Source organism: Ursus maritimus, unplaced genomic scaffold (assembly GCF_017311325.1).
Source record: "Ursus maritimus isolate PB19 unplaced genomic scaffold, ASM1731132v1 scaffold_27, whole genome shotgun sequence".
NCBI lineage: Eukaryota > Metazoa > Chordata > Mammalia > Carnivora > Ursidae > Ursus > Ursus maritimus.
In genome coordinates, this window is record NW_024425230.1 from 24,994,870 (window position 1) to 25,020,587 (window position 25,718).

At 48.4% G+C, this 25,718-nt stretch overlaps 1 protein-coding gene across 1 annotated transcript in view; it reads right to left on the reverse strand.

The window, feature by feature from the left end:
* Positions 1-25,718, reverse strand: part of ARNT2 (aryl hydrocarbon receptor nuclear translocator 2) — a 115,619-nt gene that overhangs the window by 40,491 nt on the left and 49,410 nt on the right. Inside the window, exons 6-7 of the mRNA XM_040642888.1 lie at positions 23,753-23,818; positions 23,344-23,429 (exon numbers count right to left, since the gene is read on the reverse strand). Coding sequence (XP_040498822.1) covers positions 23,344-23,429; positions 23,753-23,818 — 152 coding nt within the window. The remainder of the gene's footprint in view (positions 1-23,343; positions 23,430-23,752; positions 23,819-25,718) is intronic.

Consider the following 25,718-nt stretch of genomic DNA (forward strand, 5'->3'; position numbering starts at 1 on the left):
TCCTCTGCAGGCCCTAGACCTGCCTTTGTGCTTGCCCTTTAGACAAAGAAAGGCTACACTGCTTTCCCGAGTCTATTTCTTTCACGGCCTAACATCCTTGTGTCAATTTAACTGGTCCTCCTTCGAAAATGGTCTGTCTCCCTTTTTCCTTGTCACTTTGCTTCTGACTGGCTGCATTCCCCTGGAGGCTGTTTTCCACGGTAGGCCAGGGATGACCTCTGCCATGACCTCATTTCATCTATCCTGGACACAACGGAAGGTCCCAAAGGCCGTGCATTCGGGAAGCAAGGTATGAGTCATGCTGACAGCTCTCCATAAGCGGGGTGACCTTGGTTAAGCATTTAACAAATAATCATAATAGGAGCTATGCTTCCAGCCAATATGCTTCCAGCCCAAAACAACCAGAGACACAGAGACATAGGAAACAATGGTTTTCGAGACCGTGTGTACGAGGCGATGAACAACAGCAGTCTCTGAGAGACGGGAAACAAATCAGCCCTACGATCGCCCCCAACTTCCTGCCTTAAGAGTTTCCACACCAACAACAGAAATGTCACAATGTCTACCACCAGATAAAAAATTACCAGGCATGTAATGAAGCAGGAAAGTATAACCCATAAAAAGAAGCAAAATCAACCAGGCAGAACTATGCAGAAGTGACACAGATCTTGGAATCAGCCAACACACTGAAACTGGTTTTATAACTGTATTCCATATGTTCAAATGTCTAAGTAGAGCCAAGGAAGATATATAAAAGACCCAAATGACATTCCCAGAGGTGGAGACAACAATGCATGGGATGAAAAGTGCATTAGATGCGTGAAAGGCATAAGTGGGCTTGCAAACACAGCAATGGAAAGGATGCCGAATGAAATAAATAAGAATTTTTAAGTGAAATGTGCATCAGTGTGCGAGCTGTGAAAACCTCAAGTGCCCTGTGTGCGTGCAACCGGGGCCTCCAAAGAGAAGAGAGAGAAGGGAGACAGAAAGATATTTGAAGCACTAATGGCTGGAAACTTTTCAGATTTGATACTGACTATGAATCTATAGATGCAAGAAGCCTAACGAACCCCAAGCACAGGAACCCTGCCAATTACAGCAAACCACATCATCAACTGTTCAAAAGCAGCAACACAATCTTCAAAGTGTCCAGAGGGGAAAAGACACGATGACACACAGGGAAACAAAGATGCATATGACAGCTGATTTCATGTCAGAAACAATGCAAGTGAGAAGATGTATTTTAAAGTACCCAGAGAAAGAGAAAAAAACCAGTCTACTTAGCAATCTATACCAAGTAAAATATCTTTCACAACTATACGCTGCTTAGAAGAAATATTTTATTTATTTATTTATTTATTTATTTATTTATTTATTTATTTATTTTTCTAAAGATTTTTATTTATTTATTTGACAGAGGGAGACAGCCAGCGAGAGAGGGAACACAAGCAGGGGGAGTGGGAGAGGAAGAAGCAGGCTCCCAGCGGAGGAGCCTGATGTGGGGCTCGATCCCAGAACACCGGAATCACGCCCTGAGCTGAAGGCAGACGCTTAATGACTGAGCCACCCAGGCGCCCCAAGAAATACATTTTAAATATAAAGCTCTATGTTCAGCCTCATTTGAGTCTTATGATAGTTTTTAAATTCTCTTGGGGGCAAGATCCCTCTTCTTGGGGGGCGCCTGGGTGGCTCAGGCATTAAGCATCTGTCTTCAGCTCAGGTCATGTTCCCAGGGTCCTGGGATCGAGCCCCGCATCGGGCTCCCTGCTCGGCGGGAAGCCTGCTTCTCCCTCTCACACTCCCCTTGCTTGTGTTCCCTCTCTTGCTGTCTCTTTCTGTCAAATAAATAAAATAAAATCTTAAAAAAAAAAAAAAAGATCCCTATTCTTGGGTTTCGCATTGGATCAAGACGCAATGCCACAGGCCAGAGCGGGGAGCAGAGGGGAGTGCGTGCAGAGCTCTCTGATGAGGGGCGTGAAACAGCAGGTTCTCCTCAGGCCCACCATTCACAGTGATCCTGCAGAACTAGGTTCTCACTGGCTAATACGCGACCCCGTCTACTAGAGCTGTCAGAGTTTGTGAATTCATTCTTCATCTAACGAGTGTTGATGGGGAACTTTGCAGATCTAAAAAACATAGCCGCAGAGTCTTTTATACACCTTCCATCAAAGGTTGAAGTTAGATTACCCCGCGAATACTTTGATCAACAAAATACAGTGGAAGTGACACTGTGTGACATCTAGCAGGTGGCCCCGCACATTGTGGAGTGGAGAGAAGTGTCCTTACTGCACCCTAAGCCCCTAACCCAAAGAAACTGTGAGCATAATAAAGGTGGTGTTTGGTTTTTTTTTTTTTTTTAAAGACTTATTTATTTGAGAGACAGAGAGAGAGTGAGTGGGGGTAGGGGGCAGAGGGAGAGGGAGAAGCAGACTCGCCACTGAGCAGGGAGCCAGATGCAGGGCTCAATCCCAGGACCCCAGGATCATGACCTGAGCCAAAGGCAGACGCTTAACCGACTGAGCCACCTAGGCACCCCATTAAAATGCTGGTGGTTTTATGCCAATCAAAGAAATGAAATGAAATGAGTCCCAATCAGAAGGGGGAGTCAGCCTAGAAGCACAGAGGAGGAGGCCGGAGGGGCCCTAAGACACCAGTCTGGGACACATACAAACAGGCTCACTATAGCTTACAGAAGAGGCCTGGTGTCAACCAGGTAAAGTAATGTTAAAAGAATTCCTTGGTTTTGCAGAAATGAAGTGGAAAAGTTGCAACCTGCTAAATGTGTAGTTTTGGCCTTAATGTGGGCAAGTCATTTTGTGAATGAGATCTGAGTGTGTGTGTTTATGTGAAATCTCCAGAAAATCTTCAGTAAACCCAAACTTCTTTAAAAGACCAGGTTCTTTACGTCTGAAGGTTCTCTCAGGACACGGGGCTCAGCTTCCCCAGGAAAGGGATGGCGATGAGGCCAGAGGGTCAAATGTTTGTCCAGGCGGCCTTGACACAGCCCCCGCGGGCCGCCGCCCGGATCTAAGTGTGGGTGAACCTGTGGGAGGCGGCTGCGGATGAGTGTAGGGAGGCAGGGGCGGGCACTGGCACCGGCAGGAGGAAAGACTAGTGATCACACTCCATTCTGACACACTGCCTCTAGCCGGGCGGTACCGAGCAATCTTCAGGTGATCATCCGGATATTTGGATTTTCTCTATTTTCCATGTGTTCCTTGTGCAATATTCTCAAGTAATACATGGTCCCTAAACATGGTTTTGACTGAGACCCCAATGATAAAAAGATGTTCCCAAGTAAAAATGAGCAAAGGATCTGAACATTACTCCAAAGAAGACACACAGATGACTAATGAGCACATGGAAAGACGTGCAACATCATGAATCATCGGGAAATGCAAATCAAAACCACAGTGGCTGCCACCTCGCACCTATTACGATGACTCCAACAGAAAAAATGCACTAGCAAGTGCTGGTAAAGACGTGGAGAAATCAGAGCCCCGTACAGCGCTGGCAGGAATGTAAGATGGTGCCAGTGCTCTGGAAAACAGTCTGGCAGCTCTGTCATGAGGTTAACCACCGGGCCACCATATGACCCAGCCGTTCCACTCCAAGCTGTACGTCCAAGAGAAATAAAAACATCCACCCACACAAAAACTGTGCATGAATGTTCACAGCAGCACTATTCCCAACAGCCCCCCAAAGTGGAAAGAACCCCAATGTCTATTAACTGATGAGTGGATAAACAAAATGGGGAACTCCATACAATGTAATAGTCTTCAGCCGCAAACAGGAGGTGCTGACTCGCGCTACGCCATGGATGAACAGCGACAGCACAGGGCTGAGGGAGGAAGGCAGACACAGAAGGTCACACACCCCATGAACCTACAGGAAATGTCCAGACTAGGCACGTCTGTACATACAGGAAGCAGGTGCCTAGAACTCGGGGGGAATGGGACGAGCTGTCCTTGTATGGAGTTTCTTATCTCAGTGATATAAATATCTTAAAATTAATTACGGTGACAGTTGCAAAACTATCTGAATGCACCAAAATCCAAATAACTATACACTCTACGTGGGTGACACAGGCACGTAAAGAGTCCTTTAAGGAAGTCTGGGTTTACTGAAGCTTTGATGATACGTGCATTGTATCTCAACAAAGCTGGTAGAAAAAACTGATTTTGAAAAAAGGAAACGAGGTGGAATTGAAAGGAGTAAGGAGCCATTCAAAATTCCCACCAACAAAAAAAATATGTCAAAGGTGACATTTTGGTAGACATTTGTGCAGTCTTTCTGGAGCAAGTGTAGAAACCAGAAAAATAAAAGATGAATGTGAAAATTAACCTTAATTAGGTCAATACTCTTTATGCCCTTTACTATGTGTAAGTGTCTAATAAGATGTATTTTTTTATCCTTATATTGTTTTGTAACCTGGTTTGGAAACTTTAGAACTTACTGGGAAAATCTTCCAATGTGTTAGAACATCTGTTTTTCATGTTTTCTTCATATGGATACACGGTGATTCGTTCGACCCCATCTCTATGGTCCTTCACCGTGTGGTGCCCCCAGCTTGTTGCTCCCTAAGTCATGCAACGATACACACCCTTCTAGAAAAGTCTCTGAGCATAACAAGGACTTCTTTACCATAAAATTCCTAGAAGCGAAATTGCTGACTATAAGAACATAAATGGTACTTTCCCATTGGTTATATTAGCCTTTCTTTTATTTCATTTGATACAGATTTATTTTGCCATTTGTTCTTTTACGGACAGCCTGGGCAGGCTTTTGCAGTACAAGTGATCTGTTTGGGGTTTTTTTTCCTCATGGATTTTGAAACTCTCCTTATATAATAATACTATATGGGTCCCATGCAAGTTTAAGTGTGCTTTCTATAAAGTATTTTCTCTATTTGTTTGTTTTTATATAGAATATTATTAAAGTACAGATAATCAAAGCTGTCAGATTTTACTCTGTGGTATCTGCCTTTGGGGTTCTTTCTCTGCTCTCTACCCTATAGTTATGGAAAATACTCACCCATATTTTCCTAGACTACTTTTAAAGTTTCATATTTATCTTTAATAAATCTGGTTTATTTTTGATATGTTTGACTTCATGTTTTTCCAAACGATTAGTCAGTTGACCTCAAACTATGTACTGACTAATTTTTTCCTTTTCTCACTAACTGAAAATGTTTCCTTCATCACACAGCACATTTCTATAGAGACTTGGGTCTCTTTCAGGTCTTTTTATTCAATAATTTGATTTTTCAGTTCAATTTATCACATTTTAATTATTCAGGCTTTAACATACCTATTTTCATTACTCCGCAGTACTCTGTTTTTCAGGATTTTATTGGCTATTTTTGTACTTATTGGCCCATAGGAATTTCAGAATTAACTTTCATTTAAAAGAAATCTCATTGGGACAATTACTGAAATTGTATCAAATCTATACACGGGTTTGGAACAAACTAAAATCTTCATAATGCTAAACCTTTGTATCAAAGACCTCGCCTGACGCTCCGGTTAGCTGGGTCATGCGTGTCCCTCCGTGTTATTTTGCAGTTTAAGTATTCCTACATATTTCATGTTAATATTTTTAACATGTATGCTGCCACCCTGCTACCTTTACAAACAGCTATTCTTCATATTGTCTTTTTCTAACTAATAGTGGGTTTTTTGTTTTTTTTTTTAAAGAATTACCTAAATGACTCTGTACTCAAATCTCCTGAAAGATTTTTCATAGATTGGATTTGGTTTTTCAGAGAGATCACATCATCTGCAAGTAATGTTAACTGCATCTTCCTTTTCTTCCTTTCAATAGTAATTATGCCTCCTTCCTTCTTCTTTATTGCCGTGGGTAGAAGTCGCACAGCGATGCTGAGTGAGGGTGACAGCAAGCATTCCCCCCACCCTCCCCCCTCGGGGAAGACCCAAACCCTTCCAACAGTTCCCCGTTCTGCAAGGTGTTGACGATTGGCTCCAGCATTCTGTCTATGTTAAGGAAATAAAGTTCTAGTATTAGTTTATAAAGGAAGTTATTTTTAAAATTTACTAACCGAAATGAATTTTCATCAGACAGGCTTTCTTCTTTGGTTAATTAATTACATGAACAGATTTTCTAATGTCAAACCACTCACAGTCTTACAATCATTGTGTATAACTATTCATTTGATTTGCTAACACTTGTATGTACTGTCTTATAGTTACAAATGAAATTGGGTTCATAGTTTTAGGCTGTTGTTGTTTTTTAATATACCCTTAACAGTTTTTGTACCAAAGTTGTGCTAACTTTAAGAAACAAAGCAGTACACGTTCCATCTCTTCCACTACTCTGGAAGTGTTTAAATAATTTGCCATACAACCTCCAGGCCTGCTACCATTTAGAAAGCAATTCTTTGTTAGTTTTTACAATTTTTTGCCTACCTCTGACTTTTTTTTCCTCCTTTCTTTATTCAAATTTGGTTACATATTTTCCCAGAAATTAGCTTTCTTCCTAAAGATTTTAACATGCATAAATCTGTATCATCCACACTTTGTAAGTTTTTACATATTCTCTGATAAATCTCTTCATTCTTAACATGCATTTATTTTGATTTTTTTTAATTAAAATTAGATTTGCCAGAGGTTTTCTCCTTTACAAGTCTTCATGAAGAACTATTTATCAATAGGGCAATACTTCTGTTTTCAAATTTAATTTTTTTGTCTTTATTTCTTCATTAACTCCATCTTCTTAGTTTGCTCATGGTATTTTGTTCTTCTTTTCATTTTTCATAAGTCAAATAAGTTCTATTTTCATATTAAATTCCCAATTCATAAGTTAAATTTCTAGTTTTTCCACATTTAACAATAAAAGCATTTCAAGACACAGCTGTCTTTCAAACACTGTTTTGGCCACATGCCCTAAGTCTCAAGATGGAGTGGGGCCACGGTTACTAATTAGAAAATAGTTTGTAATTAGGGTTTCATTTCGATTTCCATCCTTTACCAGAAGTTACTCAGGATAAGCTCCTTTATACCAATAGGTAATGTGCCCTTTCATAAGGACACCAGTCGTACTGGATTAGGCACCCACCATATTTCAGTACGACCTCATTTTCACTTAACTAATTACACCTGCAAGGACTCTATATCCAAATAGGTAAATTCTGCAATACTGGGGCTCAGGACTTCAACACATGAATTTTGGGAGAACACAATTCAACCTATAATGCCTGCCATGAATATTCTATGCATACGCTTGCCCTTCCTGGTGGGTTAGCCACGACACGGACACAGCACCCGAGTGGAGAGCACACCCTCTTCTACCCGTGACATGCATCACTAGCTGAACATGGGCTTTCTTCGCTCTCATTAGAGAAGCAGACCCAAAACAGTCGTCAGAGTGGCCATGAAATAAAACGGACTTGCCATTTCTGTTTTCTTACTTAGTGTTTTGTTATCAAGTCGCATAATTTCTTTCAACGGTAATGATTAAATGACAATTTTAAATAGTGCTATTGGTAAATCTGGGTACCTCCTGGATAGGTACCGCAGGGTGTGTGACCGAGGGATGCAAAGAGAGACTTAGGTACCGAACACTCACCAGCTCCCTACTATGTTCTAAGCCCTGTGCTCCATAGTTTAAATACTGCAGAAATGCGTACAATGTGGGTCCTTGCCCTCCAGGCGCACCACAGAAGCAGGGAAAACAGACGCAAACAAACTGTAATAGTAGGTACAACGTGATCCCAATAAAGTGGCTGGGAAGTCGGCAGAACCCTGGTGAGGCTTTACGGACAAGGATTGGTGAGAACTGGGTGTGTCTGTCTGGTGGGACTGGCAGGCACTGGGGACAGATGGCTCGGGATGGCAGCGGGGAAGGAGGGGCGGTGTGGTGCCACGGCGACCCTGGCAGTTACACAGGACATCTGGGCTTCGAGCACCCATGCCATCAGGGTGTCTCTCCTGGAAGGAAGCACCTCATCCATCTGGAAAGTACCCATTATCATCTCAGCAACCAGAACGACGTTTCTAAGCTTCCCACATAGATGTCCCGAGGCCAATCACCACAGCCTGTGCACTCCGCTCTCAACAAAGGCTGCCAGTGCCCAACCCACAGCCTGTTTTATTCCCTTTTAGGCAGAATACTGGCAAATTGGGGTGTGTGGTTGTCTAGACCATGCAGGATGAGAAACAGCAACTTGTGACCAGATGGGGACACGATAAAAACAGGCACATGGGAAGAAACAAGTGTCAGCCACCAGCAGGTGGATGTGATGACAGCAGATCCTATGGAGCAAAAAAGAAACAAACTCAAACAAACCACCAATGAAACAACAGCCATAGGGCAGGCAGCAGTGGGCTGAAACGCCCTGAGGACATCTCTGAATTGTCCTTTTAATTCCTGTCCAGCCCTGGAACTCTGTCACAAGAGCTCTGAATCAGCAGGGAAAGATGAGAGCACGTTCTGTGTCCTTCATTCATCCCAAGGGATGAAAAACAATGCAAATAAAATCAGAAGCTAAATGTCAGGCTAGAAGAAAACATTTGCAACATACAGTAAACAGAGGGTTAATATTCACAATGTTATAAAGACCTCCTCTAAGTAAATGAAGAAAACACATCACCCAACAGGAAAATGGGCATACATCATGAACAAGCAACGTGCAGGGAAATACAGAGACTCAATATACCCAGGAAAGACGTTCAACCTTGCTAATGAAGAAAACCCGATTTGAAATACGTCTTTTCCCCCCTACGCTATCAGATTGGCAAAACTTAGAAAACAATGGAATCATTCTTGGTAGGAATGTGGGAAAAGAGACACACTCCCAACCTGCCTTGTACGATACATTTGACAGTATCTACAAAAAGGACTTACATCATTGCTATACCAATGCTGAGATGACCCTGTGGAAATACCAGCACTCGTGGGTAAAGAACCTGTACAAGGCCATTCACTGCAGTATCTTCTCCGGGAGCCCCAACCTAAAAACACCCTCAGCGCTCCTGTTTGAGGAATGGCTGATGAAAAACTGTGAGCCACTTTAAAGAAGGAAGTACCACTATATGTACTAACTTGGAAATGTATTTACGATACCCATGATAAGTTAAAAAACAGGCTATGTAATAAAATATACAACATGAGCTCCAACCATACACACACATACGTATATATATATATTAGAATAAGAAGCACTGGGGTGTTATCAGTTGGTTCTCAGGGGTGGGACCCAGGTAAGAAGGGAGACTTATTTTTAGTTCATAACCTTTTAAAAATTTAAAAAATGGGTTTGTGGGTGAATTTTATTATGTTTTTCAAGGTTTTTACAGACCTTTTAAATTTCTTTAATGAAGATGGGCTGGTTTTGTCACAGTTATTTAAAAAAATAAAGGTACCAGGAAAAAAAAGGCCAGCACATGATGTCTGATACTTAAAAAGGGGGGCTGCACATACTTGGGAAGTTTTCTGAGGTGGTACCTCGTTCTCCAACAGTACCAAGACTGTGAGCATAGTGAACTTAAATCCAGACATTAGAACTCTACCCCTTGACCCCACATTGAGAGAAAATGCACCCGATGATGCTAGAAGTTTAATTCCAAAACATCTGGCAGAATTGCAACACTGCTTTGCAAATTAACTGCTTCTAAATCTTGAAAATTCACAAGCATCTTCTTTTGCCTAAAAGGAAAGTTGTAAATGAGTATCTTCTGTTTATACTTGGACTCAGAAGATAGAGCTTTGTTTCTAATAAATCATAATCTGTAAACTAAGGGCCAGCCAGTAAGGGGCCAAGACACTAATGCCACATGGAGGTGCTGCGGGGACCTCGGCAGCCCCTCTCTAGGCCTTGGCCTCACCTAAAGGGAGAAGGGGGCTGTGGGCCTCCCAGGGCCCCCACCCACTATGAGACAGATGCTGTCACCTTCCCTGACGGGGAGTGGTTTCGATGGAAAGCAGTGGGCTGTTTTCCAAGGGAAGCCAAAGAACACTGACCCTCTAGCCCTCCCCACCTCAGCAGTGGGACTTCATGGTGATTTTCAGCGTTTGGTTATATAGAGCTCACAGATACAATGACCCGCCCCACTAGCTGCCTTCTAGAATCTAACACCTCCCACCAGTGCAGAAGGCGGGGGCTGGCAGTCCACCCACCATCCCCATGCCTGCCGGGGGCTGTGCTGCCGCTCCCTTTCCGACAGCACTGGGCTCGCCGGGGGCTGGCTGGCCCCCACAGTCCCTCCACACCTGCTCTGCCAGCTCCCCGCTGCCCCCCGTCTGCCCCTCCAGCCGCCCCACGCCTATTCTGCCGTCACCCCTCACCCCCCGCCCCCATGTCTCACCACTTTCTCTCCATATTCTGCCCCCATGAACACCGGGCCCCACTTGCCCCTGCTCGTCTTTCTCAAACTAACTGGCTCCCAGACAAGCTCCTTCTACTCAGTCCCTGAAACTGTATTCTTCGCAACCCAAGCCCGTGGCCATCTGCCTCTTGCAGGCTCTGTGACCCAGCTGCGTCAAGGGCACCTTCGTCACTGGGACCACCGCCCCAGTAGGGCTGCTCCTTCCTCCCATAGATCCCAGTCCCCTGCCCCAGGGCTGCCTCCACACACCTGTCCTGTCCTGTGCTCTGCAGCGTTCTGCCAGCTTCTCCCCCACACCCTCCCGCCCCACCTCCCTTGGCCACGGTCCACCCTATTGCCACTTCCACACCCCGCCAAAGCACAGCCTTGACCCGATTTCAAGCCCCCTTTCAAAAAACCTCAGAAGGCTCCCCACTGGTCACCAAGTTCAGGGCCATCCATTCCGTTTGTGAACGCACATCTCAAAATCTCTTCGGGCAGCAGCTCACCTAAGGAAGAGGCTTGATGAATGATGTGAAGGGCAAATACCTTTGAAATAGAATATAATAACTTTTCTGCTACAGGTTGGCTGAGCTCTCCTTCTGGTCTCTTCTTACAGCGTACGGGCCCCATGGGGGCCTTCTAGAAAGTGGCGCGAAAGAAGGCCTGTGTGCTCTTCGGAGAGTGTGTCTCAGAGCATAGCCGCTGAGCTCTGCGGATTACCCCCCTGCCCCCAGATAGAGGGAGGCACAAATTGTCTTCATATTTGAAATGGTGACAAGGATTTCTCTGGAAGGCAGGAACGCAGGCTGCTGTGGAGGCCTCCCAGGGGCCAAACTGGTTCCAGGAAAGAATGCTTTAAAGGAAAGTGGTCTGTGGCTAACACCAACATCGACAGAAGACAAGTCTTCGGTGTGGTTGTTTGTGTTTAAAGCAGGCTCCACGCCCACCGTGCGGCTTGAACTCATGACCCTGAGGTCAGGAGTCGCGTGGTCTACCGACTGAGCCAGCCAGGTGCTCCAGATGACAAGTCCTCCGGAACAGAGTGACTCGACGGTGACTGACAGTGCCAGCGCCGGAGCGACAGGCGTCCTGACTCGGGGATCCTGACTCTACCGCATGCTGACCGCAGAGGCTCCAGCCTCCCTGTGGTTCAGGAAATGAGACTAATAACAGTGACGATCTGTGGAATGGGCGCTGCAGTGGGCTTTGGATGAGGCCATGTTTGCTAAGCACTGAGCACAGTGTCCAGCATGTGGAACTTAACACCAGCAGGTCTCGCTTTCCCCGTGATGTGGAAGGCGCCAACTTCAGCACTCAGCAGAACAGGTGGCCTCTTGCAGTGGCTGAGCTCTGCTTGGCTGCAGGTTTCCTCTGGGGTCGAGGGCAGGCGAGAGATGTTGGGGTCCACGGAGACGCAGAGCCTTGCGGGACTTCTGGTTCTCCCTCTGCACGTAGGAGGGGCTAGCCAGAGGCAATGCTCGAGGTTCTCTGTGGCTCTGACATTCTGTGGGTCCAGAGCCCAGGCTGAAGTTCAGCCATGCCGTCCATTGTGTGTGACACATTTGTGAGCTCCTTCTCAGTGGCGGGGCTGACCTGGAGATTCAGTGGTGCGCAAGACCCGGCTCCTTCTCTCAAGGAGCTGGTGGGGGACACGAACAGCCAGATCGCCACAATGCCATGTGGGTAGTATGAGAACAGGGAGACGAGCACTGGGCTGCGAGGAGGCCGCACGGCCTCGGCGGGATGCCAGGGCCGGGAGGAAATGGTGTCAGGAGGGAACAGTTCCTGGCAGGAGCCGCAACATTTATCCAAGTGGGTTTTAATAGGAACGGGATAATTCCAGCCTTTAACGGATTCCAGTCATTCCCTAATTGGGGTCACAAACTCACTTTGCCCCACGTTCAATTACCTTTCCTTTGGAAACATGCTTCGCTAACGCCAGGTCTAGATAAATCCCAAGTAATGCCAACAACACACAAGTGAAGTGTAACTGGAAACCGTTTGGGATGAAACCCCGGCATTGGCCAGAAATGTGTGTTCATTTCTTTCCCGGGCTTGCGCGAACGCTGTGCGCACGCTCATGGAAAGTTGGCCTGTTTTTCAGTAACGCCGGGTGGAGTCTGTCCTGGGACTTACATTTTCACATGTGAATTAAGACATACTTGTGCCTTCTGCCAATGCAGGGGAGAAAACAACCCCCTCTGCAAGTGCTCTGGGCCACTCGTTCACAGCACGCTTCCAAGACATTCTCTGAGGAATATTAATAAGTTTTAGGCAAAAAAAAAAAAGTTCCTCTGGCCAAACACATTTGGGAAGCCTAGTTTCAACAAAGATAAAGAGGTTTCATCACTTAGACCTACTCAGAGCACTTAGTATGCTTCTCTAGGAGGGAAAACAGAACATGAAGTTTCCCACATTATTGACCACGGAATCTTTGCTTCATGGTGCTTCTCTGGGGACGTGCAGTGTCCGAAGACACTCTGGGAAGTGCTGACCCGCAGGTATGCTGCATTTCAGCGTTCCTGCTGGTGACACTAAGGAAACCGATCCCCCTACTTTGCAAAACAGAGCTCTGAAGCTCGAAAGAGGAAAACAGACCATTTGAGAAACTACCTGAACCTCCCAAATTACTGTGGAAACAATGAGAGACTGAGGAGAAGTCCACATCAGTACAGGAAACCATTAGGGTAGCCATAAGCAGACTCCCAAGCGTGACGGAATCTGAAGAGCGTACCAAGACACAAGCCCCTGTGCCACCTGGGGTGTGCGTGTGTGGAAGGGCCCCCAGCAAGGCCAACCCACGAGCTTCGAGCTACATGGTTTGACATTAGTGCAGAATGGCGCAGATCACGAGGGAGAGCCAGGCTTGAACCCACGGCTCCCAGAAGGCAGCATGGCGGCCACATGTCAGTGCGTCCTCTCAGGGCTGCATGTGACCTCAGTCATCTCCTGCCCCGCACCTCTGTCCTCGGGTGCAGACAAACAGCGTTCCTCTTCTCCCCTCACCAGGGCCTGACAGATCGTACGGGAACCCACATGGTCAGTGATGGAACTCGTCCCAAGCCTCAACAACGGACAACCACACAGAAGCCTCCAGAACGTGAGCCACGCGGGAAAATCGCGAGCATGTGAAAAAGAGGAGACCAAGTGGAGGCATCACGGCAGATGCTCCCACTAAAAAAAAAAAAGTTTATTAAAAAGAAAAAAAGAGAGAGAGAGGAAAAACCCCTAAACTCAATGACCCAGCATGACACGAGAGGACATATTTACAAAAAGGGCTTCACTTTAATTCAGCACGTGCTGAGTTCACATGAAACATACCATTGCGGAGTTTTAAAAAATTAAATGGGAGTCATACCTAGAGGATTCGGACTGAGAAATTCCCCAAGAATTTGGAAGAAAAGGTTTCTAAGCAATGTAAATGGAGCAGACGCGGGAAATCGATATGGCTGCAGGTGTGAGCGGAGCAGGCGTGAGCGGAGCAGGCTGGAAACATCTAGATGAGCTCCCCCATGGAGAAGACAGACTTGAGTGTGCGAGCCGCGAGGGCCCACCCAGCACCAATTACGATGAGTGAAAACAGACCTACCGTGGGCACTATTTGAGTGAAAGTCTCAAATTCCAGGGAGAAACTCAAAACAACCTACGAATGTCTCAGCGGGAGAAAGGAGAAGCAGGCTGCCCAGAAAAGAAAAACAAAAGGCCGTCTCAGGCCTCTTTGGAGAGGGAACCCCACGACCCAGAAGCTCCCGGGGCAGCCACGGGGAAGCCACAAGGAGGACCATGTGGACGGTGGCGGAACTGTGAATGGCGCACGCACTCACTCTTCTTGCAAGAGACTGAAGGCTCACCCTGGCAGCATGGCAGACAGAACACGACGGCAGGAACACGGTCTAGAGGAAATGACAGTGCGCTAGCAGGGCCGAGCAAGTATGGGTGACCAATTTCTTGAAACACAGATGATGTAAGACAATGGCCGTATATCTGAACTCTGCGTTATGCATCTAAAGCCCCAGGTTATCCCCGTGCCTATCAGCACAGGTCGGGGGAGGCAGTCTCGTGTACCCTTAAGCACGGGGCCTCTGGAGTTGGTCTTGGGCCCGAACCCCACCAGCCACACACGCAGCCCGCCCCATCTGCACAGCACGGCCCTGATTGGGGCACCACAATTTCTCCCTGGGGGAGTCTCCTCCGGTCCCCTGGTTTTCAGGCCCATCCCTCCCCCTCCTCCCACTTTACTCCAACATGCAGATTGATCTTTAAGAACCTTCGGTGGCCTTCAGTGATGCTCCGTGGAATGGAGTGCAGGGTCCACACTTCCTGCCTGGCCCATGAGGCCCCAACCCCAGGACTGGACTCCTGCCCACTCGGCCATCTCCCTCACCAGCCACAGCGAGCCACCCGTGGTGCCAGCACAGCACCCCTCCCACCAGCAGCGCGCAGAGCACTCTGGTGAGAGCATCGGAAAGGCCTGGTCTCGCAGGCCAGCCGTCCCACTTGCGGTTGGGCACTGGGCTAATGACGGCACTACGTGGGCCTGGTGTCTCATGTATGATAGGCATGATAATAGAGCCAGCACTTCCTTAGGGTTCTTGTAAAAATTAAATAGCGTAATGCACACAGAGACTGTTCCTAGAGCCTAGCAGACAGTGAGCAGTACTCAGTGGAGCTGTGGTCATTATTCAAACCCCGTGCCCTCAACCACACCAGCCCTGTGCCTGCGAAGCATTTTTTTCAGTAAGGAAATGCCCATGTCTCCTTCATGTCTGCAATTCAGCATGGGTGTTACTCTTTCCTTGCCTGTGGGGCTTTCAACCAGGGTTGGCCCCAGCGAGGAGGGGAGAGAAGCCAACCTTGACACTCCCAGCAGATGGGCTCTCCCCTCCACCTGCCTACCTGGGCCTCTCTGACGGCCCCTGACCCCAGGCTCTGCGTGGCCTGCACGCCTACCTGTCTCTTCTACTGGACTGTGGGCGACGAGGGCAGGACCTGTGCCAGACGAGCCAGCCCCAGGGTCCGCAGGGCCTCACAAAGTGCCTGGCCTACGGCAGGACCTCAAGCACCTTCACTGAAGGAGACGGAAGGTGGCTCTGCCCCGGAACGAGGAGCTGGAAGATGTCACCAGCCGCTGCTCTGTATCTCACAGCTGAGCTCCTGGCTCTGCTGTGTGACCAGGGCATGGGACCGAGGGAGCAGGAGCCCAGCACCTGCTGTGCGTGGACGTGTGCGTGCACCATGGGCAGGACAGCGTGGTCGAGGGTAAAAGAGAGCAGGGATCCAGCCACCGCCTGGTGGGTCGGTGGCCTCAATTCAGTCAAAGCAGCTTTCGGAGATTTTCAAATGAAGGCAAGACACACACATTGTGTTCCACAAGCAAACTGCGAGAGGCGTGGGGCTGCTGGGGATGAGCTCGTGGCCGGGCTGGGCTGTCTGGTGAAGGGACAGTGCTGGCCTGACCACAGCAGATTCTGACCAAAACCCCCCAATCCCCAGGCCTCTGGGACGCTGTGGCCAAGGCTTACTGACAGCCCAGCAGCACCAGCCTCACCGCCGAGAGAGCACACGGGAGTGCCCACCAAGGAGCCCCCTCCTGACCGCACGTGCCCGGAGGGAGGAGCCAGATCTGGTCAGCCTCCCCCTCTCCAGGGTCGGACCGTGGCTCCCCTATGCGGACACACGCCCGTTCTCCAGAGATCCCCCCATGGATTGTTGGGGGTGAACCAGGCTGGTCAGAGCGCAGCTCATGGAAGAGAGGCCTGCATGGAAGTGGCTTCTGGCTCAAGGTTGGACGCCCGTCTGAAATGCAAGGCTGCACAGCGAGGACAACCGGGCGGGGCCAGTAAATACCATCTTCCCAAAGCCAAGATTTCCTCTGGACTCTGCACACACCTCACGAGATGTAAACCGCAACCCGTTACGGTGACGTCCTCCCCACCCGCGTACTCTGCGGACCGCAGTGTGTCTGCTTCTTCAGACAAAGCAGCTGCGGGATTTGAGGGGCCGGTCTTCGGAACCCTGCTCTTTCTTCCCACCGCACCCCAAACACTTCACATGAAACCCACGTAGTACACGGTGCAGTGAGGGGAGCTGGGAAGGCCACCGTGTCGCAGATGGGGCTCAGGACACACGGGAAGGCGCGGTGGTGTGAGCGGGCCCCAGGCAGAGGTCTGAGGGCACCGCCAGCAGGCTCGGGGGGAGGCCCGCGGGCTGCACGCGGGATCGACCAGGACTCCTTCCTAAGGCCCTCGTCTGCTCCACAAAGTCTGCCTCTTCTGCTCACCTCTAGAGATGTCCAAGGTCGCCTGTGGATGGATTTTCGGCAACATGGGTGCTTAGGACTTCGTCCTCTCTAATCACGTCATCATTTCTAATTGAGGCGCTCGGGGCGAGCAGGGACAGCACTCCTCCAGAACATTCACGAGGCTTCATGCAAGCAGAGGGAGAGTCACTGCTCCTGTGCTCCAGTCCCATGACCTCATCCTAGGCTGAGCATGCCGATGACCTCCCTGCAGCCGCCTCATCCAGGCCAGATGACGCTCACGTCCATCTTAAAGATTTCTGGGAAGCAGACTGTACAAACGCCGCTGGAAATTCTGGCACAGACATCTTTCCCATAGCCACCCCCTGGGTCGACTAGTCTTCTGTTTTCTTCTTTCTTTCTCTCCTTTCTTCTTTTTTTTTTTAAAGTCTGTAGATTTTTTTTTTTTAAAGACTTTTTATTTATTTATTCGACAGGATAGAGACAGCCAGAGAGAGAGGGAACACAAGCAGGGGGAGTGGGAGAGGAAGAAGCAGGCTCACAGTGGAGGAGCCTGATGTGGGGCTCCATCCCATAACGCCGGGATCACGCCCTGAGCCGAAGGCAGACGCTTAACCGCTGTGCCACCCAGGCGCCCCTCTCTCCTTTCTTCTTTTCATCCGTCTGTCCATCTGTCTGTCCATCTGTCAGTCTTCCATCTGAGCCAGGTCTGAGCTCAGCACTAGGGTGGGGAAATGAATGCAGCACACACTCGGTCCTGAGAGATCTCAATGGGAAGCACAGTGCCGTATGTGCTAGGAATGCAGTCATCAACCACGGAACAGCATATCATCAGCCACAGAACAAGGGGCATCGGCTGAGTATCCCGGAGGCAGGCTATAATCACGTGTCGATGCAGGCTTGTTTTCCAGAACCTTCACCTTTATAGAAGCACAACAACAAAACCAAACCAAAATGCAGACAAAAAGACGTAATTTCTGAATTCAAGGCAAACCACTCAATCCAATTGTCTGGAACGGGCTTTACAAAATTCAGACGGGTGGCTGCTGCTTCTCCTTCTCCTTCTTCTTCTTTTTTTTTTTTTTTTAAGAGAGAGAGAGTGTGAGCAGGGGGGAGGCACAGAGGGGGAGAGAATCCCAAGCAGACTCCCCGCTGAGTGTGGAGCCCAACATGGGGCTTGATCCCTCAACCCTGAGATCATGACCTGAGCAGAAATCAAGAGCTGAGGCTTAACCGGCTGAGCCGCCAGGTGCCCCTAGACCGACTTCTTTAGAACGTCATTTTCTGTGATTACGAGAGTCACATAAAAGCTGGGCAAACGCAGGAGCGAAGAGAGAAGAGTAAGGAGCACCGTGCCCCGCAGGAGGAACGGTGCTTAACACTGTCTGCACAGCTTATCACACACAGATACAGGACTCACTCGCGACGAAGGTAACCTTCTGATCACGAGGTTTCTGTTGTAAAACCTGCTCTTCTTTTTCACGCTTCCCAGCACTTTGCCTCATTCGTAAGTGTCCTCTGAAAGCGTGCTGGTCTGTGGTTGTCAGGTAGCCCATCAAAGAGATGCGCCGCGCTGCTCTTAACCAATTCTCTGCCGCTGAAGTTTACACCGACTCAAGGCTTTTACTATTATACATAATGCTTAACCGCATAACGGACATCTCTGATTAACTCCCTGGAATAAATTCCTACAAGTGCGATGCCTGTATGTTGGGGAGAGCACATCTCAGAGCATCTGGATGCCGCCGAATCAGCCCACGAAGGTCTGTACTGACTTACATATTCCCGCGAGCGCTACATCAACGCGCCCGTTTCTCTGAACCTTACCAACGCTGTTGTTTGTCTTTTTTTGCCCTTTGCCATTTGATAGGTAAGAAAGACCGTATCAAATTATTTTAATTTACAGCACTCACAGGGATCTAAATTTCCCCATCTGCTCAGGGAGTGTATGCATTTATATTTATACGTGTTTTTAATACCCTGTTCATATCCTTTGCTCAGTTTTCCCAATTGAGTTAAAATCTGCCTTTTGGTAACTTTCCTCTTTTGGTCCAATCTGTGCCTTCTGGAACTATCCTAAGTAAGATGAATTCCTCCTTCATATGACACCCCCTCAAATATTTCAAGACAGAAATCATGTCTTGCTTTCTCCAAGACAAACACCCCCGGCTCCTTCAACCCTTTCTCACTTGGCACAGTTATAAGGTCTCACTGAAGACCTCATGCTAAGTCCTGCTGCCCCATCACCCTGTCCCGCAAACACTCACAGGGACAGACCTGACGCAACTCCAGGAAAGCCTGCACGGGGTCACCTGTACGGGCTCTGGGTGTAGTCACCGGCTTGCACCCTGGGCCTCAGCTTCATCCCTTCTGCTCCTCCACAAGGATCCTCTGAGTTAGACTCATGACGATCATGGCATTTCTCATGATATTGTAGGCCTGGAGCCCAAATAAAGTGGTCAGAAGGAGAGTACTTTGAGGCCAGAAACAGGATGAGGAATTTGCCTGGTATAATGAGAATGATTAATGACTTCAGAAGAAGAAGACATTAAGAACAAGATGGGCTCTTGGAACCAGGGTCCCAAGAACTGGATTTGGTGGGACCGGCCATCCCTTGGACGAGCCTCCTCCAGGAAGCTTTCCTGACCCTGGGGTCACTTGGGGTGCAGGTCCCACCCTCTGTCCCCAGGGCTGGTTGTTTCACCACACTCGCCTGTGGTCATCTGTGTACGTGCTGGCCCCCCAGCCACATGTCTCTGTGCTCCCTGAGGGACAGGCCTATGTCTGGCGCTGGAGAGCCTTGCTCAGCAACAGCACAGAGCCGGCATCACATGTGCTCCGTGAGCTGAGCTGCCGTGGGAGTCTCTCTCCCAGCTGTCCACACCTTCCAATACATATCTGGTCTCACAAGTCCCTCAGAAGCTCACAGGTTCCCTGGACAACAGACAGGAGCATCCACGTCGAGACTAGGTAGCCCCCCCGGCATGACGGGATCGCACCGGGGAAGATGTCAGCTTCTGAGGACTCGCCCACATTCACTGGCACTGACCTTTTTAGAACACCGTCAGGACTGTTTCTAGATCCACAGAGCTGAGGTCCAGGCTCTGAACACTGTGAAGGCAGCGCTGCTTTACGAGTTCCTGGGGGCCTCAGGCAAGCAGCACCCTGACAATTTTGTGCATTACAGTTTAAGTAGGGGAAAAATGTATAAATTAAAAAAATATGAATTAACATACATATATTTATATGTATAAGCATCAAGCTGATATATGTATACATACAGCCAACATTAAACACAGCCAACTCCTGGAAAAATTAAAGTAAACTTCACACTATGACCTATTCACCTCAGCCACTATTACCTGACACATCACATCTGGATTTCAACACAGATTTACAAGGCATGCAAAAAGGCAAGAAAAACACAGCCTGAGGAGACAAAGTAAGCATCATAACCAGACTGAGATATGACACAGACTTTGAAATTACTAGACAGGGAATTTAAAGTAACTATAATTAATATGTTAACACCTCTAATGGGAGAACAGACAATAGCAAAAAGAGAAGGGTAATGCAAGCAGAGGGATGGAAACTCCAGGAGGAAAGCAGAAGGAAATGCTAGCAATAATAAACATTGTAGAAATGAGGACCGCCTTTGATAGACTCATTAGTAGACTGGACATTGCCAAGGAAAGACTCCGTGAGCTTGAAGACATGTCGACTGAAACTCCCAAAACTAAAATGCAAAGAGGAAAAGAAGAGTGAAAAAATCCAGAACACAATACCCTCAACTCATAGTACAATTTCAAACGATATAATGCATGTACAATCGCAATTCCAAAAGGAGAAGAGAGAGGAGAGAACCAAAGGAATATGTGAAGAAACAATGTTCGAGAACTTTTCAGAATTAATGACACCAAACCACAGACACAGGAAGCTCAGACATGACCAAGCAGAATAAAGAACCAAAAAGCAAAACAAAACGACCTACTGAAACATGTCATAGAATGACTGAGGTTTTCTGCAGAAAACCAAAGGCAAAGAAAAAATCTTGAAAGAAGCCAGAAAATTAAAAAAAAAAAAAAAAAGTCCCACACCATCTGTAGAAACACAAGGATAAGACTTCTGTGGACTTCTCATCAGAAACCATGGAAACAAGAAGAGAATACATTTATTTATTCATTCACTCATTTAGCAGGATCTGCACCCAGCATGGAGCCCAACTTGGGGCTCAAATTGTGAGACTGAGACCTGAGTCAAGATCAAGAGTCAGACACTTGACTGAGTCACCCAGGTGCCCCGAGAAGAGAGAATATTTAAAGTGTTGGAGGAAAATAAACACCGACCTAAAATCCTATATCCGGTAAAATTATCCTTCAAGAGTGAAGGAGAAATGACTTTCTGTGAAAAACAAAAATAGAATTCATTGCCAGGAGAGCTGTCCCACAAGAAATGTTAAAAGAGGTTCTTCAGGAAGAAGGAAACGATGTGGGTTAGAAGCACAGATCCGCATGAAGGAAGGAAGAGTGTCAGAGAAAGAATACATTCAGGTAAAATAAACTTTTTTATTTTTATTACTCTTAGTTGGGCCAATATATTTTTGTGTGTTCCAAGTAATAATGGTAACAATGCGTAGGGTGATGAGGCCCGTGGGTAAGGGAACCGCGGGGGGGCACAGCCGCAGGTGACGGAGGGAGCGAAGGAAAGCCAGGTGACAGGGTCCCTGCACTACCCACAAAGTGGTACAACAGTACTGGAAAGTGGATTTCTACTAGTTGTAAATGTGTATTTCACACTTAGGGCAAACAATAAGGATATATTTCTTAAAGATTTTATTTATTTTAGCGAGAGAGAGGGCGAGCAGGGAGAGGGACAGAGGGAGAGAGAGTACGCCCAGCAGACTCCATGCTGAGTGTGGAGCCGACGTGGGGCTCAATCTCACGACCCTGAGACCATGACTTGAACCGAAATCAAGAGTCAGACACTCAAGTGACTGAGCCACCCAGGTCCTGCCATAAAGATATTTTAAAGAAACATAGCTGATATGCTAAGACAGGAGAGAATATGAAATCCTTTCAAATGTTCAATGAAAGCTAGAGAAGGCAGAGTGAAGAAGAACAAACACAATGCATAGAAAACATACCAGGCATTACTCAAACTTTATCATCAATAAATGTCAATGGTTTAAATACACCAATTAAAAGGTAGATTGTCAAAGTGGGTAAAAACACTAGACCCAACGACATGTTGTCTACAAGGAACTCACTTTAAATATAATGACCCAGTCAGGTTAGGAGCAGAAGGATGGAGAGAAACATGTCGTGCTAATACTAATCCAAAGAAGGCTGGAGTCGCTGTATTGTTTTCAGACAAAGCAGAATTCAGAGCAAGGAAACAGGGATATGGAAGGGCATTACATAATGACAAAGGGGTCAACTCTCTGAGAAGACACAAAAACCCTCCACGTGTAAGAACCAAACAACAGAGCTCAAGAGAAGGGAGGCAAACACAGGCCAAACTACCAGAAGGAGCAGACGAGTCCTGTCTCTGTTACAGTTGGAGACTTCGACGCCCCCTCTCAGGGACTGACACATCGAGCAGGTAAATAATAAGGACACAGTTGTGCTGAACAGCATTATCGATCAACCTGAGCTCACGGACACTTAACAAATACTCAACAGCAGAGTCCCAACGTTCTCCAGCAGGCTGGGAGCATTCCCGGAGGAAGACCGCCCTCCGGGCCCCCAAGAGTACACAGATCGGCCAACACTGCATTTATTCTTTTGCTTAATAGATTGCTTGAGATCGACTGAGATGTAATTCACACACCATAGAATGTTCCCTTGTCAAGTGCACAGTTCAGTGGTTCTTTAGACTGTAGAGTTGTGCAACCATCACCCCTATCTGATTTCAGAACACTTGTGTCACCTCGAAAAGAAATGCTGTACCCACGACAGTCATTCCCCGGCACGCAGAAACCACAAATCTACCTTCTGGCGGGAAGGACTTGCCTTGTCTGGATATTGACATAAATGGATTTGGATCACATGTTGCCTGTGTGTCTGGCTTCTCTGGCTCGCACGATGTTTTCCGGGCTCACCAACATCATAGCAGGGATCCCTGATCGGCTGGATAGCATTTCGTGGTACAGATACTCCACTTTTTACTTATCTGTTCATCAGCTGATGCACACATTCGGCTGCTTCCACACTCCGGCCACTAACGGGGCTGTGAACGTTCATGTGCATGTTTCTCTGTGGACAAATGCTTTGGGTTCTCCTGCACGCACCTAGGAGTGGGACTCCTCGTCATAGGGCAGCTCTACGTCTGACACCACGAGGACCGTCCATCTGGTTCCCCAAGCAGCTGCGCCATTTTACATTCCTACCAGCCTGTCTGAGAGTTGCAAGGGGTTCCACATCCCCACCAGCACTTGCTGCTGTCCATCTGTCTGTCTGAACCATCCCAGTGAGTGTCAGAGGGATCATCTGAAATGTCTCCATGACTTCACCCAGGGCTCTGGGTAATAGACCACAGAAATGGCTGAGGCTCCCACCACCCTTGCAGGATTGCTCTTTCCAGAAACATTTGCTTCAAGCAGCAGGATTTTTTCCAATTACAAAGATTATTATCATCTTACCACAAAGAAAGGGAATATTCTTCTGGCTCTTTCCATAGAAAGACATCCCTAGTGGGAAAGCAGCATAAGGTGAGAAGAGCACCTGACTCCCTTGGGATGAATCTGTGGCTCCCACTTACCTGCCGGGGGCCAGGCCTTGATGTACCCCGTGCAGTGGACCACAGCGTACTGGGCCTCCCCTTCTTTCACGGGACCAAGGCCGTTCCTAAAAAAAGAGCATCTGTGAGATGGCTTTCAGCACCTGGCGGGGAGGCAAGGTCACCGATGGCTCCCCTGCCATCTAAGCTACTGGGGTCGTATTAGCCTTGTGGGTTTGAATGTTGCCTTCCCACCAGCCTACTTTCCCTCCTGCAAAGCTGCGCCCGCTCCCTTCCCCACTGGGCCACGCAGCCCCAGCCCCAGCCCCAGCGTGCACACCACAAGCCCCTCTCTGTGCTCAGCTCCTCTTCAGGTCCCACCACCCCCTAGCTCAGTGCACTAAGGCTTTCTACCAGCGTGGCCCCAAACACGTCAGAAAAGTCTACTGACCTGAACCTTTTCCTCATGGTGGTTATTCTGTTCAGAGGGAGGTGATCCAAAGGAGCGTTTCCACACCTGAGATTCGATAAATAATGAGAATGAGTGAAAGCCCAAGTTTACAAAGCCTGGAGTGCTGCAGTCAGAAAGGTGGGTCTGCGCTGATGTCTGATGCTCACACGCTGACCCGGGTAAGCCCAGCAGCCAGCTCCCTTCCAGAGTCGAAGCAGGTTTGCAGGCCCTGGAACCTGGATTGTCCCTGAAAGCCAGGGCAGTGTGACCCACTGGGCAATGCTCAGGGCCCAGCCCAGAGGCCAGAGGCACTGAAAGACTCTAGGGGATCTTGGCCATGCTCCAAGCTGCAGACTCATGTCTGTGCCACTGGGTGGCTTTCGGAAAAGCAGGAAAGTGGGTGATGACAGCGGTAGTGTCTCTTCAGGCCTCAGCAGAGACGGCCACTCAACACACGTGGTGCCCGCTGGTGACAAGAATCCTCCTCTCGGGCTCGGGCTGCAGTCAGCCCTCCCTCCCACCTGCACCGTTCTGCTCGGGAGTAACACGGCAGCTGATGGCAAAGGGCAGAGTGGGGACAGAGGGTGGAATGGCCTTTCTGAGGGTCCTTCTGGGGAGGCCAGGCCACTCTGTGGGGGCCTTTTCCGCCTCTCTCCTTCATGCCCCCCACCCCAGGCTCTGAACAGCCAGGTCTGCGCCGTGGCCAGGAGCTGGTCACCGCTTGGTCTACCCCCTCTTACGTGTGCGCCCCAACTCCACGACAGCTAACGCTCTGGATGTCTTCCTACTTAACGCAGCCAAGATAAGGGTCCAACTGTCCTCTGAGCCCTGGGGCAGCTGCTAACACATGCATGTCCCCCCAGCAGGGTCAATCCAGAACCCCACTGCATGGGCAAGCTGGCCTGGTCCTCGGCATCTTCCTAAAACTAACCCACTTTATTTGGAGGACAAGGTCTTGCGCTAAGCAGACGGCAGGCCGCCCACCTCACCGGTGAATCAGGTCGTGTGGAGCTGGCACAGCAGAGAACCACCTGGACCGTGCCCCCTGGAGCCCCCAGGGCAGGGAGGGGCTGCCTGAGTCGGTGAGATGGGGCAGTGCTCAAGGCACGGAGGCTACTCCTGGACGCTCTCAGGGAGGGCATTCACGGGGGACGCCTTGGGGCTGCAGTTCAGGATGTCTGCGGCCAGCACTGTCCTGGAGGCCCGCACCCTGGGATGGGTATGCTCCGCGGACCAAGGCACCTGTGTGTTGTCCCAACGGCCTCCCACCCCATTCAGAGTACTCCTTCTTCCGTTTGTTCTATTTTCCTCAACAGCGCTCACCAACATCTGGCCTTCCCAGGATCTATGCGGTCCTTTCATCTCCCTGATAAAGGGTTGCCCTAGATGCTTGGGATTTTGTTTGCTTTACTCAGGGCTGAACCCCTGGTACCTTGACAAGCACCTGGGGCAGGCAGGCCCTCAATATGAAAGCTTTGGATAGTTGAATGAATGAATGAGACCCATCGCCTCGTTTTAGAGCCTCTGGAATCCCACACGCCAGGCAGACTCCCCATCAGGAACCCCCACCCCCCTCCCTACAGGGCCTCAGAGTATAGTACGGTCTCCACCGGATGTGAAGTCTCAAAATCCTTGTTCTTTCTTCTTGAGGGACAGAAACTTCTCTAATTACCCCCAAGGTCCGTCACTGGTGCATCTCCTCAGCAGCCATGAGCTAACCACACCCTGTTGCAGGTCACGGGGGGCTCAGAGAGGGACCTCAAAGCCCCTACCCTCAGGGCAACCAGCACTCACTCACAGAGCCGAGATACTTACACCGAGAACATCAATCGACCACATCATACTTAAATTCTAATTAAAGTGTGTGATTTGGCACAGGAAACATAAGAGTAAGTATGAAATCGATCAATCTTCCATAAACTATGTTGAGAAACACGGAGCCTGGAGAGGTTGAAGAACCAGTAGG